Below are 20,977 nucleotides of genomic sequence, written 5' to 3'. Positions count from 1 at the left end.
TGGGCTCAGACCCCCCCTCCCAAACCTGAGCATCTGGCTAAACCCTCTCAGAGCAGCCGGTCCGATACCTGTGCCAAATCTTCCACCTCCATGGGCCGATGGTTATTGAAGCTCTTGGACCGTGCTGCTGCCATTGTCCTCCGGATCTGAGCATTCTCCACCCGGTTCTTCATTGACGAGTGTCTGGAAATGGCGTTGGGACCCCCATGGCCTCCCACTGAGCACCTGTCTATCACATCCTTGGGCAGAGTGTGGCTCATGTTTGGTTGAGACGAAGGCCGTGAACTGGACTCTGCTCCTGACGAGGCTGGTTCGCCACAGGGGCTGGCCGCTCCAGGTGCAACAGACTGGCCGTCACTTTGCCGGAATGTTCTTCTAATGCTGCCAGACTCTGGCTTTTTCCGCTGCCTTTAAAAGCACAAAATAAACCAAAACATTATCAGGTGACAGAGGAACTCTAGGGACAATCTCCCAGTTATAGAGGTGTTTGTTAAAAAAACAACAAAAGCCCCTCAAAACACTACTCTGGTCACACCTTCCCACAGGTGTGACAACACATCCAGGTTCTAGAAAGTGCTTGAGCAGGCGAGGAGACCCAGCGAGGCAGTGGCAGGCATGGAACCCTGCATCTCCAGCTCCTACCACGCTGGAGTCAATATTCAAAGTGATTTATTTGGCCAGAAATGGCTCCGGGCTGGTTCAATCGCTTGTGCAGGCTACCTGCCGATCTACTCAGTGGCACTTAACTGGTTACTTGTACTGAATACCACCACAGACCGCTAAACTCGAAGCCAGCTATTCTGAGGGCGAGCCAGCAGCGGAGTCGGCACTAATGCGGTTGTGCGTTCAACCACCTAAGTTTAGTGGTTAAATTGGACTGCGTAAAAGTCAGTCCGGTTGTTATGCGGCGTCGCGTAGGCAGTTGAATGCGCAATATGGTCCGGTCTTGAAAATCCGGGAATAACGCTGGTGGTAGTTTAAAAAAAAACAACCCCAAAACGCTCACCACCGCCGGCTAAATAGCAACCCCTCTGTATCTTTAGCTATGGATTCTCAGGGGAGTGACAGAACGCCAGGTCAGAGGTCACACTGGGAGAAGAGGAGGGGGATGGGCTTAGAGTATCTGACAGAAAAAACTGTAACCGCCTTGTATGTCTCTAAGAGAGGGCTCTATATGCTGATGCTAATGGTGTCTTATATACTGCAGTATCTTCTGCTGCGTTCAAAGTGGTTTACAAAAAGAAAACCAAAATTTCACAAAGGATGAGTAAGAAGAAAAAATTATAGGCCTAGCATTAAAGATTCCCTTTACTCCTTTTGTATTTCGCCTCTCCTTTCTGTTATTTTAAGCAACAGACCCTCCCCATTTGCCCTTAAATATCTTATATTATATTAGTGTTTTCTATCTCGCCAATACCTTTCAGTTCTAGGCGGTTTTCAAAAACAGTTGACCTGGGCATTCCTAGGGAGCTTACAGAGTTGATAGATAGAGTCTGTACTGTTATTGTGACTTTGTTCCCCTCTGTATTTGTGTTTCTGCACTCACGAGTTCGATTATTTGTGTTTTTTTCGCTTTCTGGCTCCTCCCCCCCAAATTACATCATCCATGGCCATCATCTCCGCTGGGACCCGCGGCCGCCCCCCAGGAGCTCCTGTTGGCCGAGACCGTCACATGAGCGCCACTGGAATGCTAATGAGAATTTGGGACGGCGGCTCTGAGGAGAGGAGATGGGCCGGGCGCGAGGGGGACCTGGAGGTCAGAGCTGTGGCTTGGTGGGGTGGGAGGGGTTGGAGCGACACAATGGGATGGGAGTTGGCGATGCAAAAGGAGTTGGCAACGCGATGGGAGTTGGCTTCTCTCTCTCCCCTGCTCTGTAGACGGAGCCAGGGTTAAGGAGAGACCCAGGCAGGCAGGGGGAGGAGGAGAATAAATTTATCATACGTTATTCATGGTTTTATCCTATTCTCGAGGGTTTTTTACAGAAAACCATGAACATATGAAAAAGTTATTCGTGGTTTTCTTGTATTCGCAGGTCTGTTAATCCCCTATCAGCGCGAATGTGGAGGGAGAAGTGTATATATTTTTAATACTTTGCACATAAAAGTAGTATATCAAGACCTAAATAAACTTGAAACTAAGCATTATGGATGAAGAGAAGCCCATTTCTCAAAGAAGAAGGTTTCAATTTGTGAACTCAACTGTAAGTGGGTAGAGTTTTAATTTCCATTGGGAGATCATTCCAGATTTTAGCTCCCAGGTATTGAAAGGTGCGTTTCTGATGTCTTTTATATTTGACATATTTGAATGGAGCCTGTGTTGTGAAGTCGATGACAGTTTTCAGTGAACGATGGTGAACACTGGCCAGCCAGTGCCTTTAAAATGATACACAATATCCGGAAGTGGGGAAGGATAAACCTGAACTCCCTCAATCGCGGGAAATCACCGGGGAGACAGTTCCCAACCTTTTAACCGTCAAATAAATAAGGAGGTTTCAGTTTTTAGATTTATTTGACGGTTAAAAAGTTGGGGACTGTCTCCCCGGTGAATTCCCGCGATTGGGGGAACCTTCTATTCTTCATTTTAAAAAAAATGATACAAGCAAATCTGAATTTGGTCCTGTGGTGCACCCGTAGCCAGTGCAGCTTAGGCAGAAATAACGTTACGAGGGGGTGGAAGGGTGCAGAGCATTTCCCAGGTATAGGCACACAGAAACATAGCATCCTGTACTTATTAAAATTACCCTTCACGACAAACTGAATCATTGCTAAGCACACGGTTTTGACAAACTATGACGTCACTATATGAAGTTCAAAGCAAGCAGTAAAAAGGTTTTAAAGGCTCTGACTCTGGGGTAAACTGCCAAACTTACTCGCACATCACAATACGGAGACCCTGGGCCACAGAGTCCGATTAACCCCAGCCACCCAGGCATTCTTACTTGTTAATGCTGGCCAGGTAAATGTCGGCCACGTGACCTCCACTTGGACAGCCTGTGCTGGCTCTGCTGATGACTTTGGCTTCGAGTGGTGGCTCCGGAGGGACCTCAAGCTCGGACTTGGGGCTTGATCGCTCCAGGAAGCTTTCATCCCTGCAGAGGAGCCGGATAAAAGGCCATTAATATCCCCAGACGCTACAGTCACCAGCATCTCTGTCCAGAAAACTTGTCCCCAGTTCTCAGCTATATTTAAATAAAAAGCAGAATCTTACAAATTTAAAAAAGTGCCTCTAATACGCGAAAGCCTATCTCCCATTCTCACAGAGTTGGCACAGGATAGATTACCATTTAACTTTAAGATATGGTGTACAGGTCATGAATATAGAAATCAAAAGTTATGGCATAATTAAAGGAAGTAAGAACATAAGAATGTAAGAATAGCCATACGGGGCCAGACTGAAGGTCCATCAAGCCCAGCATCCAATTTCCACCAGTGGCCAACCCAGGTCCCAAGTACCAGGTAGAAACCCAAAGAGTAGCAACATTCCAGAGCTGAGATTGTGATGTCATAATGCCTCATTCCACCAATGCCTAACAGCCAACCTCAGCAGTGATGTCACAACTAACTTTGTCCGGATGGGGGTTTACGTCAAGAATTGTTGTCTGGGTGGGAACGTCTGGAAGGAGTGGAAATGCGGTGAGCATAACTGAAAGGATAAGGCAACAAACCATTTTGTAACGAAAGGAAGTAAAAGTAAGTGGAAAAAAAGGACATTTTGGTTCTCAAAAGTAGTAGCTGAGAAGGTAAGGAAAAAGAGGTTAGCTTTCATAAACTACAGAAGATTGCAGAAAGAGGAAGACAGGCAAAAATATCTGGAAAAGTTAAGAGAGGCTGTTCAAGTAGTCAGGAAAGCAAAGATGCAAATGGAAGAAAAAATAGGCAACATGGTAAAATGAAGGGACAAGACATTTTTTTGAGTATATTAGTGATAGGAGGAGGTGCAAAAGTGGCATTTTGAGACTCAAAGGTGAAGGGGAAAAATATGTAGAAGCTGATAAAGATAAGGTTGAATTCCTTAACAAATATTTCTGTTCTGTGTATGGGCCCCAAAGTGACAGAATAGGTCAGAAACTGGTTGAATAGAAGGTGACAGAGATTACTGGTCAATTGTGTTCACTTTGAGGAAAGGGATGCTACCAGTGGTGTGTTCGGTTCTTGGGTCTATTCTTTTAACATTTTTGTAAGCGATAATGCTGAAGGGTTGGCTGGTAAGATTTGCCTCTTTGTGGATACCACCAAAATCTGCAATAGAGTAGATACCCCTGAAGGTATGGAAAGCATGAGGAAGGACTTGAGGAATGGTCTGAAATTTGGCAGCTAAGATTTAATGCTAAGAAATGCAAGGTCATACATTTGGGCTGCAAAAACCCAAGAGAACGGTACAGCTTAGGGGGTGAAGAACTTATGTGCACGACAGAAGAGCGGGACTTGGGTGTGATTGGATGTGATGATCTTAAGGTGGCCAAACAGGTTGAAAAGGCGATGGCCAAAGCTAGAAGGATGCTAGGTTACATAGGGAGAGGTATGGCCAGTAGGAAAAAGGAGGTATTGATGCCTCTGTATAAGACTCCGGTGAGACCTCATTTAGAATATTGTGTACAATTCTGGAGCACCTTCAAAAAGATATAAAAAGGATGGAGTCAGTCCAGAGGAAGGCTACTAAAATGGTGTGTGGTCTTCATGATAAGGTGTATGGGGACGCTCATGGTATGAATCAACCCCTTAGATCAGTGGTTCTCAACCCTGTCCTGGAGGACCACCAGCCAGTCAGGTTTCTTAGGATAACCCTAATCAATATGATCCAATCTGCCTACTTTGGAGGAAAAGCGAGAGACGGGAGATATGATAGAGATGTTTGGGTCCGTTGAATGCCAATGTAATCAAGGTGGATAAATTTTTTAAATTGTTTGAAGATTTTTGCAAGAAATAAAAGGAAAGTCAAGAACATTGTAGTTTCCATAGTATGTTTGTGTTTGGACTGCTCCGTTTCCTGCTTTAAGATAATTCAAAGAATGGCCCCTTTATATATAAATTAACTTGATTAAACTCTTGTGTTCAAAATCAATTAAGATGCAAGAGTATAAAATCCAGCAAGAACTTTTCTCTTTTCAATCTTCCTATCAAGCAGCCAAACTTTGGAATGCTTTACCAGGAAAAATAGTCAATCTGAATAACTATGAAACATTTAAATCTTGCATTAAAACAATCTTTTTTTAAAATACCGTATTTTTCGCTCCATAAGACGCACTTTATTCCACCCAAAAGTGGGTGGAGATGTCGGTACATCTTATGCAGCGAAGATACAAATTTTTAACATCCCCCAGTACCTTTTTAAACCCTGCCCCGGTCCGTCGTACCTTTTAAAAACACCCCTCCCCCATACCTTTTTAAATCCCCCTTATAGCCTGGTGCTCCAGCATGTATCAGCACGGGCAGGAGCAAGGTTTCCGGGTCTGTGTAGAAAGAACCACGATGGCTGAAACGTCAGTTCTTTCTACACAGATGCGTCGGGACTGGGAAACCTGCTACAGTCATTCTCTGCATACACAGGGCTTCTCTATACCCTCGTTTGTAAAATTACCCTGTTACACTACAGCTCCCACACACCATGCTCAGTGGTAACTTACAAATCTTGGACGACAATATACTGATGTGGGATGAGTCCATCCACGCCATTGTGCCGGCCTTCCCACCACTCATCGGAAGCCCTGTGACAGAGCAGAAGTGAAGCTCCCTTCTTAAAGGACAGTTCCCGGGCTGAGCGGCCAGTGTAATCAAACTTGGCAATGGCTTCGATGGGGTCACACTCTGAAGGAGAAAGAGGGAGCCTCAGCTTAGCTTCTTAGCAAGTAAAAGGGAGTTCCAATCCCCAGAACTATGCCAGCTGGAAAATGGGCTCCTACTGGCACAAGCTGCTCACATGATACTTACCATCCTCACTGGTATGAGGTTCTACTAAAATGTCCTGAGAAGAATCCTCCACCGATGCCAACTCCCCATGAGTGCTGTCACTGCCCATAGAAACAAGAGAGGTAAGTGGTGGGGTGCCACAGGGGTCTGGAATCACTTAAGCTAGTCACTAACAATCTGGTAAAGGGAACAATGTGTGAACTGAGCAGATTTACAGAAGACACAAAAATATTCAAAGCACTTAGAAGAGAATCAGACAGAAATTGCAGAAGGACTTAGCCAGAATGGAAAAGTGTCACTGAAACAGGGAAAAGCAATCCTAACCATATTTCCCTTCAATTGTGGGCAATGGGTTGAAGTGCAATACTGCCCACAAAAGCAGAACAGAAATGAAACAAAAAATAAACAGCACGTGACAGATGAAATTTAATGTGGACAAATGCAAAGTGATGCACATTGGGAAGAATAACCCGAATCATAATTACCAGAAACTAGGGTCCACCTTGGGGGTTAGCAACCAAGAAATGGATCTGGGTGTCATCGTAGACAATACGATGAAACCTTCCACCCAATGTGCGGCGGCAGTCAAAAAACAAACAGGATGCTTGGAATTTTAAAAAAAGAAATAGTTAACATGACTAAGGATGCTATAATGCCCCTGTATCGCTCCACGGTGCGACCTCACCTAGAGTACTGGGTTCAATTCTGGTCTCCTTATCTCATGAAAGATATATTGGCGCTAGAAAAGGTTCAAAGAAGAGCGACCAAGATGGTAAAGGGGATGGAACTCCTCTCGTATGAGGAAAGCCTAAAAAGGTTAGGGCTCTTCGGCTTGGAAAAGAGATGGCTGAGGGGAAGATAGGATTGAAGTCTACAAAATCCTGAGCAGAGTAGAACGGGTACAAGTGGATCGATTTTTCACTCCGTCAAAAATTACAAAGACTAGGGGACACTCGATGAAGTTACAGGGAAATACTTTTAAAACCAATGGGAGGAAATATTTTTTCACTCAGAGAATAGTTAAGCTCTGGAATGCGTTGCCAGAGGATGTGGTAAGAGTGGATTGCGTAGCTGGTTTTAAGAAAGGTTTGGACATGTTCCTGGAGGAAAAGTCCATAGTCTGTGATTGAGAAAGACATGGGGGAAGCCATGGATCAGTAGCATGGAATGTTGCTACTCCTTGGGTTTTGGCCAGGCACTAGGGACCTGGATTGGTCACCGTGAGAACGGGCTACTGGGCTTGATGGACCGTTGGTCTGACCCAGTAGGGCTATTCTTATGTTCTTAGGGGCTGAAATGGACCCCGATTAATTTCTGGTTGGTGGGTGTACCCTGATATTCAATGCCAGGAGCCCCGCATGTCCCAACATTGAATATTTGGGGTTAGTTCAGTCTGCCACTTATGCCCATGGTCTGAATCAACCCCTTAGATCTGTGGTTCTCAACCCTGTCCTGGAGGACCACCAGCCAGTCAGGTTTTATAGGATAACCCTAATGAATATGAATGAGGCAGATATGCATGACTTTCATTCTCCATTATATGCAAATCTCTCCCATGCATATTCATTAGGGCTATCCCCAAAATCCGACTGGCTGGTGGTCCTCCAGGACAGGGAGCCATTGCCTTAGATTGTAAGCCTTTCTAGAACAAGAAAATACCTAGTGTACCTGAACGTAACTCACAATGAGCTTCTAACGAAAAGATGCGAGCTAAACCCAAATTTTCCCCTCATGATACGCACCAGTAATCCTCTGTGCTGTACACTGGCCCCGCCAGCTCCTTGGCTCCTGGGAAGACGCTCTCATGTTGGATAATGATGGTCTTGATAAGTTCATTTACGTGAGCCTGGCAGGACACCTGGTCGTGGCCCTCGGGAACCGCCATCAAGGTGGGGCCAAAGCAGATGGCCAGGTTGTAGGGATCCATCTTATTCTCCTCACTGAATTGAGACAGGCTGTGGAAAACATGGAAGCACAGGTTTTACAAAATGATTCAGGAATGGAGTGGCTCTAGTCCAGGGGTAGGCAATTCCGGTCCTCGAGAGCCGGAGCCAGGTCAGATTTTCAGGATATCCACAATAAATATGCATGAGATAGATTTGCATCTCAAGGAGGCAATGCATGCATATCCATCTCATACATATTCATTGTGGCTATCCTGAAAACCTGACCTGGCTCCGGCTCTCGAGGACTGGAAATGCCTCCCCCTGGTCTAGTATAATGAAAGGTTAAAGAGGTTTGGGTTTTTCAGGATGCTTTTGAATAAAAACAGTGCATAGATGAAAGAGCGTGGGACAAATGCACACCGGATTAAAAGTTAAATTTAAAGCGCTCCGAGGGGAGAGATGTGGGGGAACCCTCCCACAGTTTACTTAGAAGTGTTGACGCTGCCTTTGGGGAGTTTGGGGAGAACCCCCCCCCCCCCCCCATTACAGAGGAAAGTGTAATTTTTCTCTGTTTAAGGGAAAAATTAGTTTCCTCTCTAAGTGGGGAGGGGGGTTTCTCCCCACTTCCACGGCAGCACCAACACTTGTAAGTAAAGTGGGAGGGTTCCCCCTCCCACACCCCCCCTCGGAGCGCTTTAAATTTAACTTTTAATCCGGCGCGCATTTGTCCAAGCGAGATTGTCTGACGCGCTTTAGTCCCGTCACCATAAAAACTGCCCTTCTAAGGACAAAACTATCCTCTTCTGATTTTACCCTCCCTATCGTTCTTCCCTTCTCTGTTCTTTTTGCAAATATTGTAGTTCTTCACCATCTCCTTATCTCTGGTGTATGTCCGTAAGTCAAGCAATTTGTTGTTCTAACATTCCCTAGTATTGTCCATCTTTGTTAACTTTTACTGTATCTATGCTTTGTATTATTAGTATTGTAAACCACCTAGAAGCCTGATTAGGCGGTATAAGAAATTTTTAAGAAACTTGAAACTTGGTAGAGGTCTATGAATACAGAGGAACAGGTCAATGTGATCCAACAGTTTTCTCTGAAAAAGTTCAACGACTAGAGGGAACATCAACTGGTTACACAGTAGCACATTTAAAACAGGGGAAAATATTTTTTTACTCAAATTTAAACAATTTGTATTCGTGATCAAGGGGAAAACCCAACATTGCACTGGAACAAAAGATAAAAAACCTGGATCTATAACTTAACACCCGCCAGAATCTGAAAATTAAAACCAGCACCATCATTGTTCTGATCCCTCCCTCTCACCCCTACCCTGTTCTCCCCTGTAACTAATAACCAGTGTAGGTCCGGAGACTGGTATTGTCACCTCCGGTGCCTATGAAGATACATCACACAAAATCATGCCCCCAAATCAGTTGCAATATCCCATTTGGAGAGCAGACCTATAGGGGAACCTCATAGAACCATTCCAATGACCCCCAAAATATTTATTTACTTAATGCTTAGTTAAACTTTGGAACTTATTACTGGAGCGAGTGATAAAAGCAGTTAATGTAGCTAGGTTTAGAAAAGTTTATTCGGCAGTCAAGTTCCTGGAGGAAAAGTCCATAGTCTGCTATTGAAACAGACATGGGGGAAGCCACTGCTTGCCCTGGGATTGTTAGAATTTGGGGATTCTGAAATGTTGCTGCTATTTGGGTTTTCGCCAGGTACTTGTGACCTGGATTAGGCCCTGTGGAAACAGGATACTGGGCTAGACCCAGTAAGGCTATTCTTATGTTCTTAATTCACAAAAAAGAACTGATCAGGCATCACTGGGACAGGAAGCGTTGCAAACCCCTTGCACCCCTCCTTGAGAGAATAGCCCTAGACCCCCCCCCCTTTCATCTTATTTATCTGCTTTCTATCAGGGCGGCACTTCCTCTGCCCCATATGGGTGGGTGGCTGGATATCCCTGAGAGACGCTGAAAGATGCCTCTGTCTTTAACCAGTGTTTTATCACTGGAGTGTCAGCGTCTGGGAGACAGTGGGAGGTAATGAGAAACCTCACAGTCTCTCTCTCTTCCTCTGAGGCTTTGAAGGCCTAAATATGACTCATGCAAAATGCCCTGTGCTCTGTCTAGCTTTTGTCTGGCAGCTCAGTTCAGGCTCTGGATGTCACATTTGCATTTTAGACTGCTAAACACAAGAAGGAAACACAGGTAGAGAAACCCCAAATCTGCTCCTGCCAGAGGTGCATCTGCATCCTCTGACTGGGCTGGGGGGCAGGAGAGTCTTATTCAAATTAGAATTACCCCAAATTCTATTTAGGGCTCACCCAATTAACCCCTCCCCCACTTTTACAAAACCACGCAAGTGGGTTTTAGCCCTAGCCGGCATGCTGAACGCTCTGAGCTGCTCCAATGCTCACACATTCATTGCGCTGGGGGGGGGGGGGGATAAATTAGCTCTTGGCAGCAACTAGGCATTAATTTTGATTTACGTGTATAAATAATTCACGCACCTAATCTGTAGACATTTCACCCGATATCCAGCACATTTCACCCGATATCCAGAAACGGCTCCTGGCCAGTTAAATCACGCTAAGCTAAGCGCTAAAATTAAGGATGAGATGGCCACTCAATATTAGTGCTTAGTGCAGGGGTGTCCAATGTCGGTCCTCGAGGGCCGCAATCCAGTCGGGTTTTCAGGATTTCCCCAATGAATATGGATGAGATCTATTTGCATGCACTGCTTTCATTGTATGCTAATAGATCTCATACATATTCATTGGGGAAATCCTGAAAACCCGACTGGATTGCGGCCCTCGAGGACCGACATTGGACACTCCTGCGCTAGACGGCTAAATTTAGTGACCAAATCAGGCCGCCTAAGTAGTTGGGTCTATCTCTGGCCACTAAACTTCGCTGGCCAGCACCGAATTTCGACTTAGCTGGCTAAGTTTATGGCGGCCACAAACTGGGTATTTGTTGCCGGTCACCGGAAACGACCTGGCGTTTAATATCTCGGCTCGGCCTGGCTAACTTCTGCAATCTAAATACCGGTCACATTGGGCCTGATTCTGTATAGGATGCTGGTATCGGCGTGCGCTAATCGCGTGTAGATCATACGTCGTGTCCTATGCAGAATCGTGCCTACACTCCCGGACAGAGGCCTACATTTCAGGCGTCTGTCTCCTGTCTCCGGAGCCGCGTACTGACGCTTAAGCCCGCCCCAAGGCCACTGCTGGGTCATGGCATGCTTAAGAGTCGCTACGAACTCCAGAGGCCTACAATCTGGGTGTCCTGCCTTGAGGAGGTTTAAAAAAAAAGCGTCCTGGTTGGCTGCCTAACGGCAGTAGGACACATGTTTTCAAGAATCAGGCCTATTGTGCCTAATTGCTATGGCGTAGAAATGCAAGGGGGAGGGGCACAGGAGGGTCAAGGGCATGCCAAACAATTATTCACTAAGTTATAGAATACTAACTATTTACACCAGCCGTTGACTTAAGTCCTAGCGCAGAGAGTTAGACACCAAAATGTGGACTTGTGCTAGTCCCAAATGTGCAATATTGCTGTTACAGAATTGAGCTTCCTTTACTGAACTTGGCCCTTATTGGGACCTCCCCAGCACCTCCTCTCTCAAATGAGACAAGCACTCACTGACTGAGGAAGGCGAAGAGGTATCGTGTCACTATCAGTGTGGCTTCGGGTAGGTTCAGCAGCACCTTCCGGATGTGCATAGCCCGCTCCTGCATGTTATCTGTGCCTAGAAGGAAAAGGAGACAAACACCTCAGACACACCACTGGTTCCAGCTCCCTGCGTCCCGCGTGTCTCTGGAATTCCCAGCATCCTTCAGTCCCTGCGTACTGCTGGAGTATCTCTGCCCTTAGACCCCAGCAGAGGAAGGGTGAGAGTGGGAAGGGTGCTGCTGCACTGTTTGTCTTTGCACGTAAGGTGCAAGAACAGAAACATTGTAAACATGATCTTAGGGAAACAAAGAGCCTAAAGCCAAATCCTTTGCCCAATTTCATTTCTGGTGTAATGTCAAAGACTCCAGTAAATTTTGGCTTTCTCTTTAAGCCGAGTTTATCCCATTCTCAGGGATGTATAACTAGCTAAGGGGCGATCGATTCACAAAGCGAACAAATTCAAATTAGGGCAATCGGAGGACCGCACGGATTGCGAGTTTGCGATCCTGACGCATGCGCAGACCATCTGCTTTCCCAGGGGAGAAGAAATGTGCATTTTTTTAATGTTTTGATAAAACCCAAACTTCAATGTCTACCCAGCAATTACAGAAAGTAATATATGAAAATAAGGTGATTGATACCTTTTATATTGGACTAACTTAAGGGGAAAGGAAGTGGGACCTTTTTTAATTATACAACCACACTCAAAGCGGTTTACATACAGGTTCTTCAAGCATTTTCCTCTCTGTTCTGGTGGGCTCACAATCTATCTAATGTGCCTGGGGCAATGGGGGGATTAAGTGACTTGCCCAGGGTCATAAGGAGCAGGGTGGGGTTTGAACCTACAACCTCATGGAGCTGAGGCGGTAGCTTTAACCACTTTGCCACACTCTCCTCCAATAGAGTATCAGAAGTGAGCCAAGTATAGAACAATGAAGCCATTGTGACATCACTGATGAGGTTGGCTCTTATTGGTGGAATGAGGCATTATGACATCGGCGAAAGGGGTTGGGACTTGTAGTTATACAATCAAACTCAAAGCAGTTTACGACAGGCATTTCAAGCATTATTTGATTAGCTTTCGAAGGCAACACCTTCTTCTGATCTGAAAAAGGGGTTAAGGGGTGACCTTCAAAAGCTAATCATAAAATGTATTGACTACAATATTTTTTTATGGACTAACACGGCCACCGCACCATTTCAGAGTCTGAATGAAAAATGGGGCCCTTCAATGAGATTGTTTTACCTGGCAAATGCGTTACCTAAATTTGCAGAGAGGGAGGAGGATGAGAGGCTTTGTTTTTGGTGGGGGGGGAAGGGGGCATCTACAAGATAACACCTGAGGGGATGACCAGAGAGTTAACGGATGGTCTACAACAGTGTTCTTCAACCACTGGTGCCGGTCCACAGAAATTTCCTGCTGGTCCACAGGGCCGGCATGTGCATCGGGCCCAAAACTGTGTTCTTCAACTGCCGGTCCGCGGTGCGATCGATGCGTTGTTAATAAGATTATATTGTGTGTATATATGAATGGAAAAAAATAGTGTTACAATTAGGACTATGGGGGCGGGGTCTGGGGTGGAGATGGGCGGGGTCTGGCCCACGACTTGCCCCAGTGTTCTTCAACCGCCGGTCTGCGGACCGATGCCGGTCCACAAAATAATTCTTTTATTTCTGCCGGTCCATAGGTGTAAAAAGATTGAAGAACACTGGTCTACAGGATGGACATAGAAGCCTGAGTCAGTGTGTGTGTGTGTGGGGGGGGTAGGCAAATCCCGGGGGAAGTTTTTCCCCCTCTCACAGTTCAAAAGGGGCCAACCAATTGGTGAGCCTGCTGCGATTACAAAGGCCTCATTCTTTAGCGATGCAGGAGATGGATATAATGATCCCATTCAGGCCCTCCAGAGGAAGACAGAAACCTGATCAAAGCTGTGGGGCTGTGAAAAGGGCAGCGTGGAGGGCAAAGTCCCAGCCACATCACCAAATACTCCAGAGATCCAGGAAATACAGTATAAAAGACTCGTTTATTTGTCACCTCAATTTGTTTCTAGTTGGCAGTCAGATTTTGATTTTAGGATTTTAAGCGGAATATATGTTTGTTTTGTAAATAAATTAATATACATCTCTTTTAGGGTCTCCCCTCCCCCACACCTTCTTCCTGTTTCTCCAAAGTTCTCAGGATCCATCAGAGCAATGAATTGATAGAAGTTGCTCACTTCAAACATTTTCTTTTCCTGCTTATTTTGTTCCTGTATTTGAGCCAAAATTAAATTATTTTTTTCTTAGAAAATGCTACTTAAATATTCAGGACTGGACACAATAAATGGCACTTAATGGTGTTCCATAAAGGACGTTCCAGGATGGGCAGAGCACCAGGATTGGCACTCAGCTTCGGGCACAAGGATTTACACCAACTGAAACCTGGTATAAATGCCCGCATGCAAGTTGGGGAGTGCATGGCGCAGTGGTTAAAGTTACAGCCTCAGCACCCTGAGGTTGTGGGTTCAAATCCCACGCTGCTCCTTGTGACCCTGGGCAAGTCACTTAATCCCCCCATTGCCCCGGGTACATTACACTTCTCCTTCCGTATTCGCGGTTTCGATTATTCACGGTTTTTAGCTTGCTGGCTCCTCCCCCCAAATGACATCAGCTTGCATAGAGAAATCGCTGATTCCAAGCGTTTACAGAGAAAATCGCCGATTCACGGCACTTTCTTGACCTGCAGGAGCAGGCCAGGTCTCCCACCATCCCTCCATCCCATTGTCCTCAGGCTCCTCACTACAGTTGGCGTTCTCAAGCAAAGTTCTGGCCATCACCATTGATTCCTCACTATCCTTCAACGACCACCTCAACTCCTTGATAAAAAAAATGCTTTTTCAGCCTTCACATGCTGAGGAAAGTAAGGTTCTGCTTCCATCAAAACCACTTTGCCGTCCTCGTACAATCCACCATCCTTTCCAGATTGGACTATTGCAACTCTATGTACTTAAGCCCAACAAAGAAAAGCCTCCATAGACTCCAACTAATCCAGAATACCACTGCTAAGCTTATCTTCTCAAAAAGTAAATTTGACCATGTCTCACCACTCCTGTCCAAGCTCTACTGGCTTCCTGTAATCTCCAGGGTCCACTTTAAATGTGCCTGCTTAACCTTCAAGATCCTACACGGCATCCTAACCTCCTTTTATTCCATTATCCTGGAATTCCTCAAATCCAAATTCCACTAGATCCGCCCATAAACTAAAATTATCCTTCCCCTCTTTAAAAGGCATATCCCATGTTGGTAAACTAGGGTCTTCCCTCCCCTTCAGAATCACGGAGCTCTGGAATAATCTTACCTCCCCACTTCGTAACTTGAGCTCCCCTTCAACTATTCCGTAAGCATCTGAAAACTTGGCTATTTTCTAAAATGCAACTTTTCTTTCCCTCTAACCTCTCCTTATACTTACTTCTATAATTCCATTGGAGTTCCGTTCTATCCCAACCCCTGTAAACCGTGCCGAGCTCCACGTTTGTGGAGAAGATGCGGTATATAAACCCAAGGTTAGGTTTAGTTTAGTTATTCGCGGTTTCGCCATATTCATGATTGTTTTTAACAGAAAACAGCAAATAACATATGAAAAAGTTATTCACGGTTTTTCTGTTAATCCCCTATCACAGCGAATACGGAGGGAGAAGTGTAGACAGATTGCGAGTTCACCGGGACAGACAGAGAAAAATGCTTGAGTACCCGAATAAATTCATATAAACCATTCTGAGATCTCCTGGGAGAATAGTATAGAAAATTGAATAAATAAAAAAAAAATATGAACGATTGTACCCATTCCCTCCCTTCCTTCCCCCACATCTCAAATGTCAGCGGCAAGCCAGATGTTCCAGTCCAAGCAGCATCTGCATCTCTTCCAGCCTCTGAGAAGGCAGGGCAGGAAGAAGCTGTGCTGGATTCCTGGGCAATTAGGGTGGGTCAGATATTCTTAACATCACTGTGACAAGCTCCGTGACACTAATTAAATGGATGACAGAGCTGAGTTAAGCGAGTAAAGCTCCACAGTCAGCCAGGAGAAATTATTCAGGGCACATCTCTCATTAAAGAGGTACACGTGAGCCCATTTCCAGCTGCCGTGAGGAACCGCTTCTACTCTTCAGGGATCCGGCAGAGTCGACACATACATTGTGCAGATTTTAAAACCTGCCTCCCTGAAAGCTGACACACAAAGTTTACCCTGCTCCAAGGCTGAAATAATTCTGCAGCTTCCCCCCCCCCCCACCACACACACACTGACCTGTCATTCAACCCCACAACCACATATACACTGGCCCCAGTTACTTGACCCCCCCCCCAATACACAATGGATCCAACCACTCTGCTCCTACAATCCTTTCACCACACACACTAACTTCAGTCATTCGGCCCCCGCACTCTCCCCCATCCACACACTCTGGCCCTATTCACTCAGATCCTACACCACTCCCCCCCCACCATCCACCACACTGGTCCCAGTCACTTGCCCCTGCACCCTCCTCCACACACACACACTGGTCCAGTCATTTGGCTCCTACACCCACTCACTTCCCCCCCATCACATCAGCACCCACATACTCATATGTGATCCCTGAACCCTTCCCCACCCCCCATCACTCAACTCAAGGTTTAATCAACAGATTCACGTGACAACTACAGGCCATGTGAACGGGAAACCCCACTGCCCCCCAGCAACGGCTCTCATTCCTTCAGTCACTTACTGACACAGGCGGCCAGGTCCAGAAAGATTTCTTTGGGGAACAGTGGGGGCTCTAGGCCCCGGAAGTAAAGTTTCAGGACACCTGCTATGGAGTCCATATCATGGTCATTCTGGTCACCAGCCAGCGGATCCTCTCCTGCAGAAAGACCCCAAAAAAAAGAGGCTTGGAATGGGATGAACAAAATCAAAACAATAGGCTCTTTCTTAAAAATACAGGTAACAAACACAAATTTGATTCATTTGATTTTTATTTACAAACTGTGCTGTTAAACCGAAGTGTGGTCAAAAATTTTTAATAAACAAACGTTATGCCACCGATTAACTCAACGGGGTACAGTATATATGCACAGAAATTAAAACAGCAAAACAAATCTTACACATCAATACACTGAATCATATCTCTTAATATACGAAGGCTTTGCCCTCACTCTGCGTCAAAACAGGCCTGTGCGAAACACACTCGGCTCCATCAACGTCCTCAACCATAAAGTTAATTTATTCCACGTTACTGGCCTACCGCAGGCAGCGCCTGCCGCCGCAGTCATCAAATGCAACTTCATCAGCAAAAGCAGATGTTAATTGCCGTGCACAGTCTCATCTCAGAAAACACCGAGATAGATAAAATTGCAAAACCTGCATCGCCACGTTGAAAGCCTTCAAAATAAGAGCCAGCAGTTTACACGGTTATCACACCAGCTTATGAAAGATACAGAAACGGAAAGAAAAGATAAAGCGAGATGGACTGGCCTACCCTCTGCGAAATGCGCCAATTCACAGCTGCTGAAGAAAGCCAGCCTGAACAATGTCAGGAAGTCCCTGCAGAGCATCGGCTCGCCAGTCTATGCCTGCTGTGGCTGTTTCTACAGAAGCTGCAAATTCCCAAAGAGCCCTGGAATGGGAAGGAAAAGGAAAAGGCTGGGCCGGGGCCCCTTTCCCTAGAGCCGCATGGATACTTCCTCAGTCAGGCGGCACCTGGGCGTCCAGTGATCCTTCAACTACGTCCTAGAGACCAGAGCAGCTGCAAATCCCATCCACTTTCCCTTCCCACTAGATCGGGACACACAGAAGAAGGGGGCAGCTCTTTGATTAGTGGCTGAATTCCTCACCTCTCTCAAAGGCATTTCGAATATCATTCACTTCCACCTGGGATCCCGATACACGGAAAATGCCCTCGTGTCGCAATCCTGGAAAGACAAGACACGTCAGATATTTCATTTTACAAAAGTGTAAACATTTTGTATTTTAGGAGTTCTACGGGCAGGAAATGGACCAAGTGCCTGTCAGCGAGATCTTGTTAGGCCATGATGTACCTTGTCCACATATGAGGCAGCCCTCTGTAGGGTTTTACATGCCACATTTAAGAAAAAAGTTACTATATATAAGCATCCAGGTAGCCTCAGCAAAGCACAAAGAAAAACAGAAGTCACTCCAAACTAAAGGCTAGATACACTAAAGTCAGCGATCGTTGCGAAACCTGTTTTCACAGCTTTAGTTATCGACCCGATTCACAAAATGGCCCACTGTGTGTTTTTCCCCTTGATCGCCCATCTGGACATGCAAATAGTCAAGTGATTGATGCACTAACATCGCTTAGCTATGCAAAAAACAAACAACAGGGGTTTTGGCTTTCGGAAAAAAACAACAGGTCTGCCTGTGTTTTTTTCATTTTTTTTTTTCAATGGCACAGATATTTTGTGTGTGTTACACATGCAAAATATGTCCCTTAATGAAAAAAAGTCCCCCAACGCTGATGACAGACCTCCCCAATGACCCCCAATGAATGTGGAACCAGGAATCCCCCCCCACATGAGAGAAAATTGTCAGGAGGGATGACCACTCCCTCCTTCTACCGGATGCTTCCCCGACCCCCCCCCCCCCTTGCTAGACATTGGGAGCTGGAGGGAAGCTTGTCACTACAGCTCCAAGCCCCACCCGTGGAAAATGACGGGCCTTCCCCTCCCCGGTGCACCATGTGATGCATGGGGAGGAGCTTCCCTCTGTATTCCATGTAATACACAGGAAGGGGCCTAAGGTCTGAGCAAATTAGGATCTTAGGCCCTGCCCCATGCATCACATGGTATACAGAGGGAGGAGCCTAAAGCCCTGATTGGCTCAGACGCCTAAGGCCCCTCTCAATGGTCTGCATGCAAATGATTTGCACGTCTGTGCAAACTTGGTAATGCATCGATCACTGTTCCGTGGTCAGCCAGAGAAATCGGCCAACAGTGATGCAGTCGGCATTACCGACCAACTTTAGTGCATCTAGCCCTAAGATTGCTCCAGATATGGAAAGGAAAATATCTTGGATTTAGCGTCACGCGCTTTCTCAATTCAAAGTCAGTTACAGTAGTTACATTGAGGTCCACTAAGTATTTTTCTGTCCCCAGTGGGCCCATAATCAAAGTCTGTACCTCAGACTGTATGTAACCTGTCCAAGATCTTTAGGAGCTGTGGTAGGGTTTGAACCAGGCTTCCTTCATTCTCAGCCTGTTGCTCCAACCACCAGCTCTTGAACATCTAGAAGTCTGTCCCTAATTGTCCATCTAGTGGCATCCGCCATGTGACAAAGCGCTACACCAGAAACCCCTTGGAGGGTGGGCATCGCCATCAGGGAGAAAACCAGTTCAAAAAAGCTCCAGCTGCTAAATTAACACAGGTACAACTTCTGCTTGAGTTTTTCTACAGGGGCCTTCACCTGATGTGGCAACTGTGTCTCTCTGGTGTCCTCCCATCTGATTACAGAGCACCAGCAACCCTTTTATAGTCCTTCCTGGTGGTGTCCCTTCACCTCTTGGTTACTATACTGTGGAGGTGGTCTTTTAACCTCTGTGACTAAGTGACAGCTTTATGCATAGGGGTCAGTACCATATAGGTGAAGGCAGTGACACAGTAAGGAGGGGGCGGGGGGACGACAACCCAGGTGCCATCTCGGTGAGGCGCTGGCACTTCTCTGCCCCCCCATGCCACTTTAGCACCGTCTCCCTCCTCCTCCCCATGTACCTCTTTAAATCTTCGCCAGCACAAGCAACTTCTCCGGCCTGACGCAGAGGAGGGCGCAGGGGGTGCCATTGCCCTGGGCACCTCCTATCCTCACTACACCACTGGGTGAAGGCCACAATCACACTCTGAGATCTCCCAGCAGTGAACAAGGGTCTCCTTACCATGTCTGCTGATAAACCGGATACAGCTCTCCACAACTAGAGGAAGCGGCTGGCTGGAATCCTGTGGAACAGAGCATTGGGAAACGTGAAAGGGCCCCGTCCCAAGAGGGTAGAAGCCCAGTGTTTGAGAGAACAAAGGCAGCCAGTTATTGTGCGAGGACTGTGTGTGCACTAGGAATGCATATCTGAAGAGAGGCCCATAGAGCAGTCTGCAGAGCTGTGTGGGTACATCTGTGTATATGTGGATGATGACATGCAGTGTTTCCCAGGGAAGCTTATTCCCAGTGCTCCCAGACTTCCTGTACAGCACATAAAGGGAGAATCCTGGGGAGAGGGCTCAGTGCACGGAGCACACAGGACTTCAGGAATGGATCAGCTCCAAAAGCCACACTTGGTGTGAAACTTCAGGAGGGGGGGGGGGAGTGTTCATGAACTATCCTGCACGTGAGTGTGTGTTGGTGGGCTGTGTCTTTATGCTCTTGTTAACGAAGGGGCTGGTTGCATTTTTCCACAGAAGGGCCTCTTTTTAACTTCTTGTTTTATTATTTTGATACTGTCATCTTGAAAATCTTCCAAGTTCAAGTTTATTAATTTTTGACATACCGCTTACGTATTATCCAAGGCAGGGGTGTCAAAGTCCCTTCTCGAGGGCCGCAATCCAGTCAGGTTTTTAGGATTTCCCCAATAATTATGCATGAGATCTATTAGCATACAATGAAAGCAGTGCATGTAAATAGATGTCATGCATATTCATTGGGGAAATCCTGAAAACCCGACTGGATTGTGGCCCTCGAGGAGGGACTTTGACACCTTTGGTCTAAGGCAAGCAGTGTAGATCATCAACAAGACTAAGCACTAAACTAGACTTGGGTGACAAAAAACAGACCTACAAGTGAAGTTGAGGAGAGGTGGGAATAGAACAAGAACCACTTAAGGGGAGATTCGCTTTCTCGAGCATCTTACACTGGCAGTAGGGTATCTTGCTGGGCGCATTTTACTTTGAACTAAATCAGGTGTAGGGAACTCCGGTCCTCGAGAGCCGTATTCCAGTCGGGTTTTCAGGATTTCCCCAATGAATATGCATGAGATCTATTTGCACGCACTGCTTTCAATGCATATTCTTTGGGGGAAATCCTGAAAACCCGACTGGAATACGGCTCTCGAGGACCGGAGTTCCCTACCCCTGAACTAAATGAACACAGGATCCTGCTCCCCTGGCTCCGGTCCTACTAGCTCCACATGAAACAAAGGCATCGTGGGGGCTGCAGGGAGGGGCAGTGTCTATGTGACATTAAATTACCTTTCATTCACACTTTTTGGGGGGCTTTTGTTTGCACTGCGACATGAAAGAGAAAGAGAATCCATTTTTTTTTTTTTTTTTTTTTTACTTAGCCTCACATAGCAGAGGACGTGACCTTGAGTCACTTGATGGGCTGACATTGCATCACTAGGAATTTCTGCCCCCATCAGTGCCTCAAATTGGTTATATTCAGTTGAAATGAGCCCAAACTGCTGTCTTGGCCCTTCTGGATGATTAATGCATTTTCTTGGTGAAATGATAGTGCAGGATGCATGGTGTCACCCGACTAG

The 20,977-nt window shown here is 46.2% G+C and overlaps 1 protein-coding gene across 4 annotated transcripts in view; it reads right to left on the bottom strand.

Moving 5' to 3' along the window:
• The window catches only part of SRGAP2 (SLIT-ROBO Rho GTPase activating protein 2), a 130,393-nt gene that overhangs the window by 6,443 nt on the left and 102,973 nt on the right, over window positions 1-20,977 (bottom strand). For 3 of the 4 annotated variants that reach the window (XM_033918028.1, XM_033918029.1, XM_033918027.1), the window contains 9 exons: window positions 19,388-19,448; window positions 17,333-17,410; window positions 16,228-16,362; window positions 11,456-11,561; window positions 7,650-7,862; window positions 5,929-6,008; window positions 5,625-5,805; window positions 2,940-3,089; window positions 69-408 (listed from right to left, as the gene is read on the bottom strand). In XM_033918028.1, the coding sequence (XP_033773919.1) occupies window positions 69-408; window positions 2,940-3,089; window positions 5,625-5,805; window positions 5,929-6,008; window positions 7,650-7,862; window positions 11,456-11,561; window positions 16,228-16,362; window positions 17,333-17,410; window positions 19,388-19,448 (1,344 nt within the window). The remainder of the gene's footprint in view (window positions 1-68; window positions 409-2,939; window positions 3,090-5,624; window positions 5,806-5,928; window positions 6,009-7,649; window positions 7,863-11,455; window positions 11,562-16,227; window positions 16,363-17,332; window positions 17,411-19,387; window positions 19,449-20,977) is intronic. The other variant, XM_033918030.1, reaches the window with a different exon arrangement.

Source organism: Geotrypetes seraphini, chromosome 13, assembly GCF_902459505.1.
Source record: "Geotrypetes seraphini chromosome 13, aGeoSer1.1, whole genome shotgun sequence".
NCBI lineage: Eukaryota > Metazoa > Chordata > Amphibia > Gymnophiona > Dermophiidae > Geotrypetes > Geotrypetes seraphini.
Note: the sequence above shows the minus strand (reverse complement) of the source record. Positions and strands in the feature narration are given on the sequence as shown.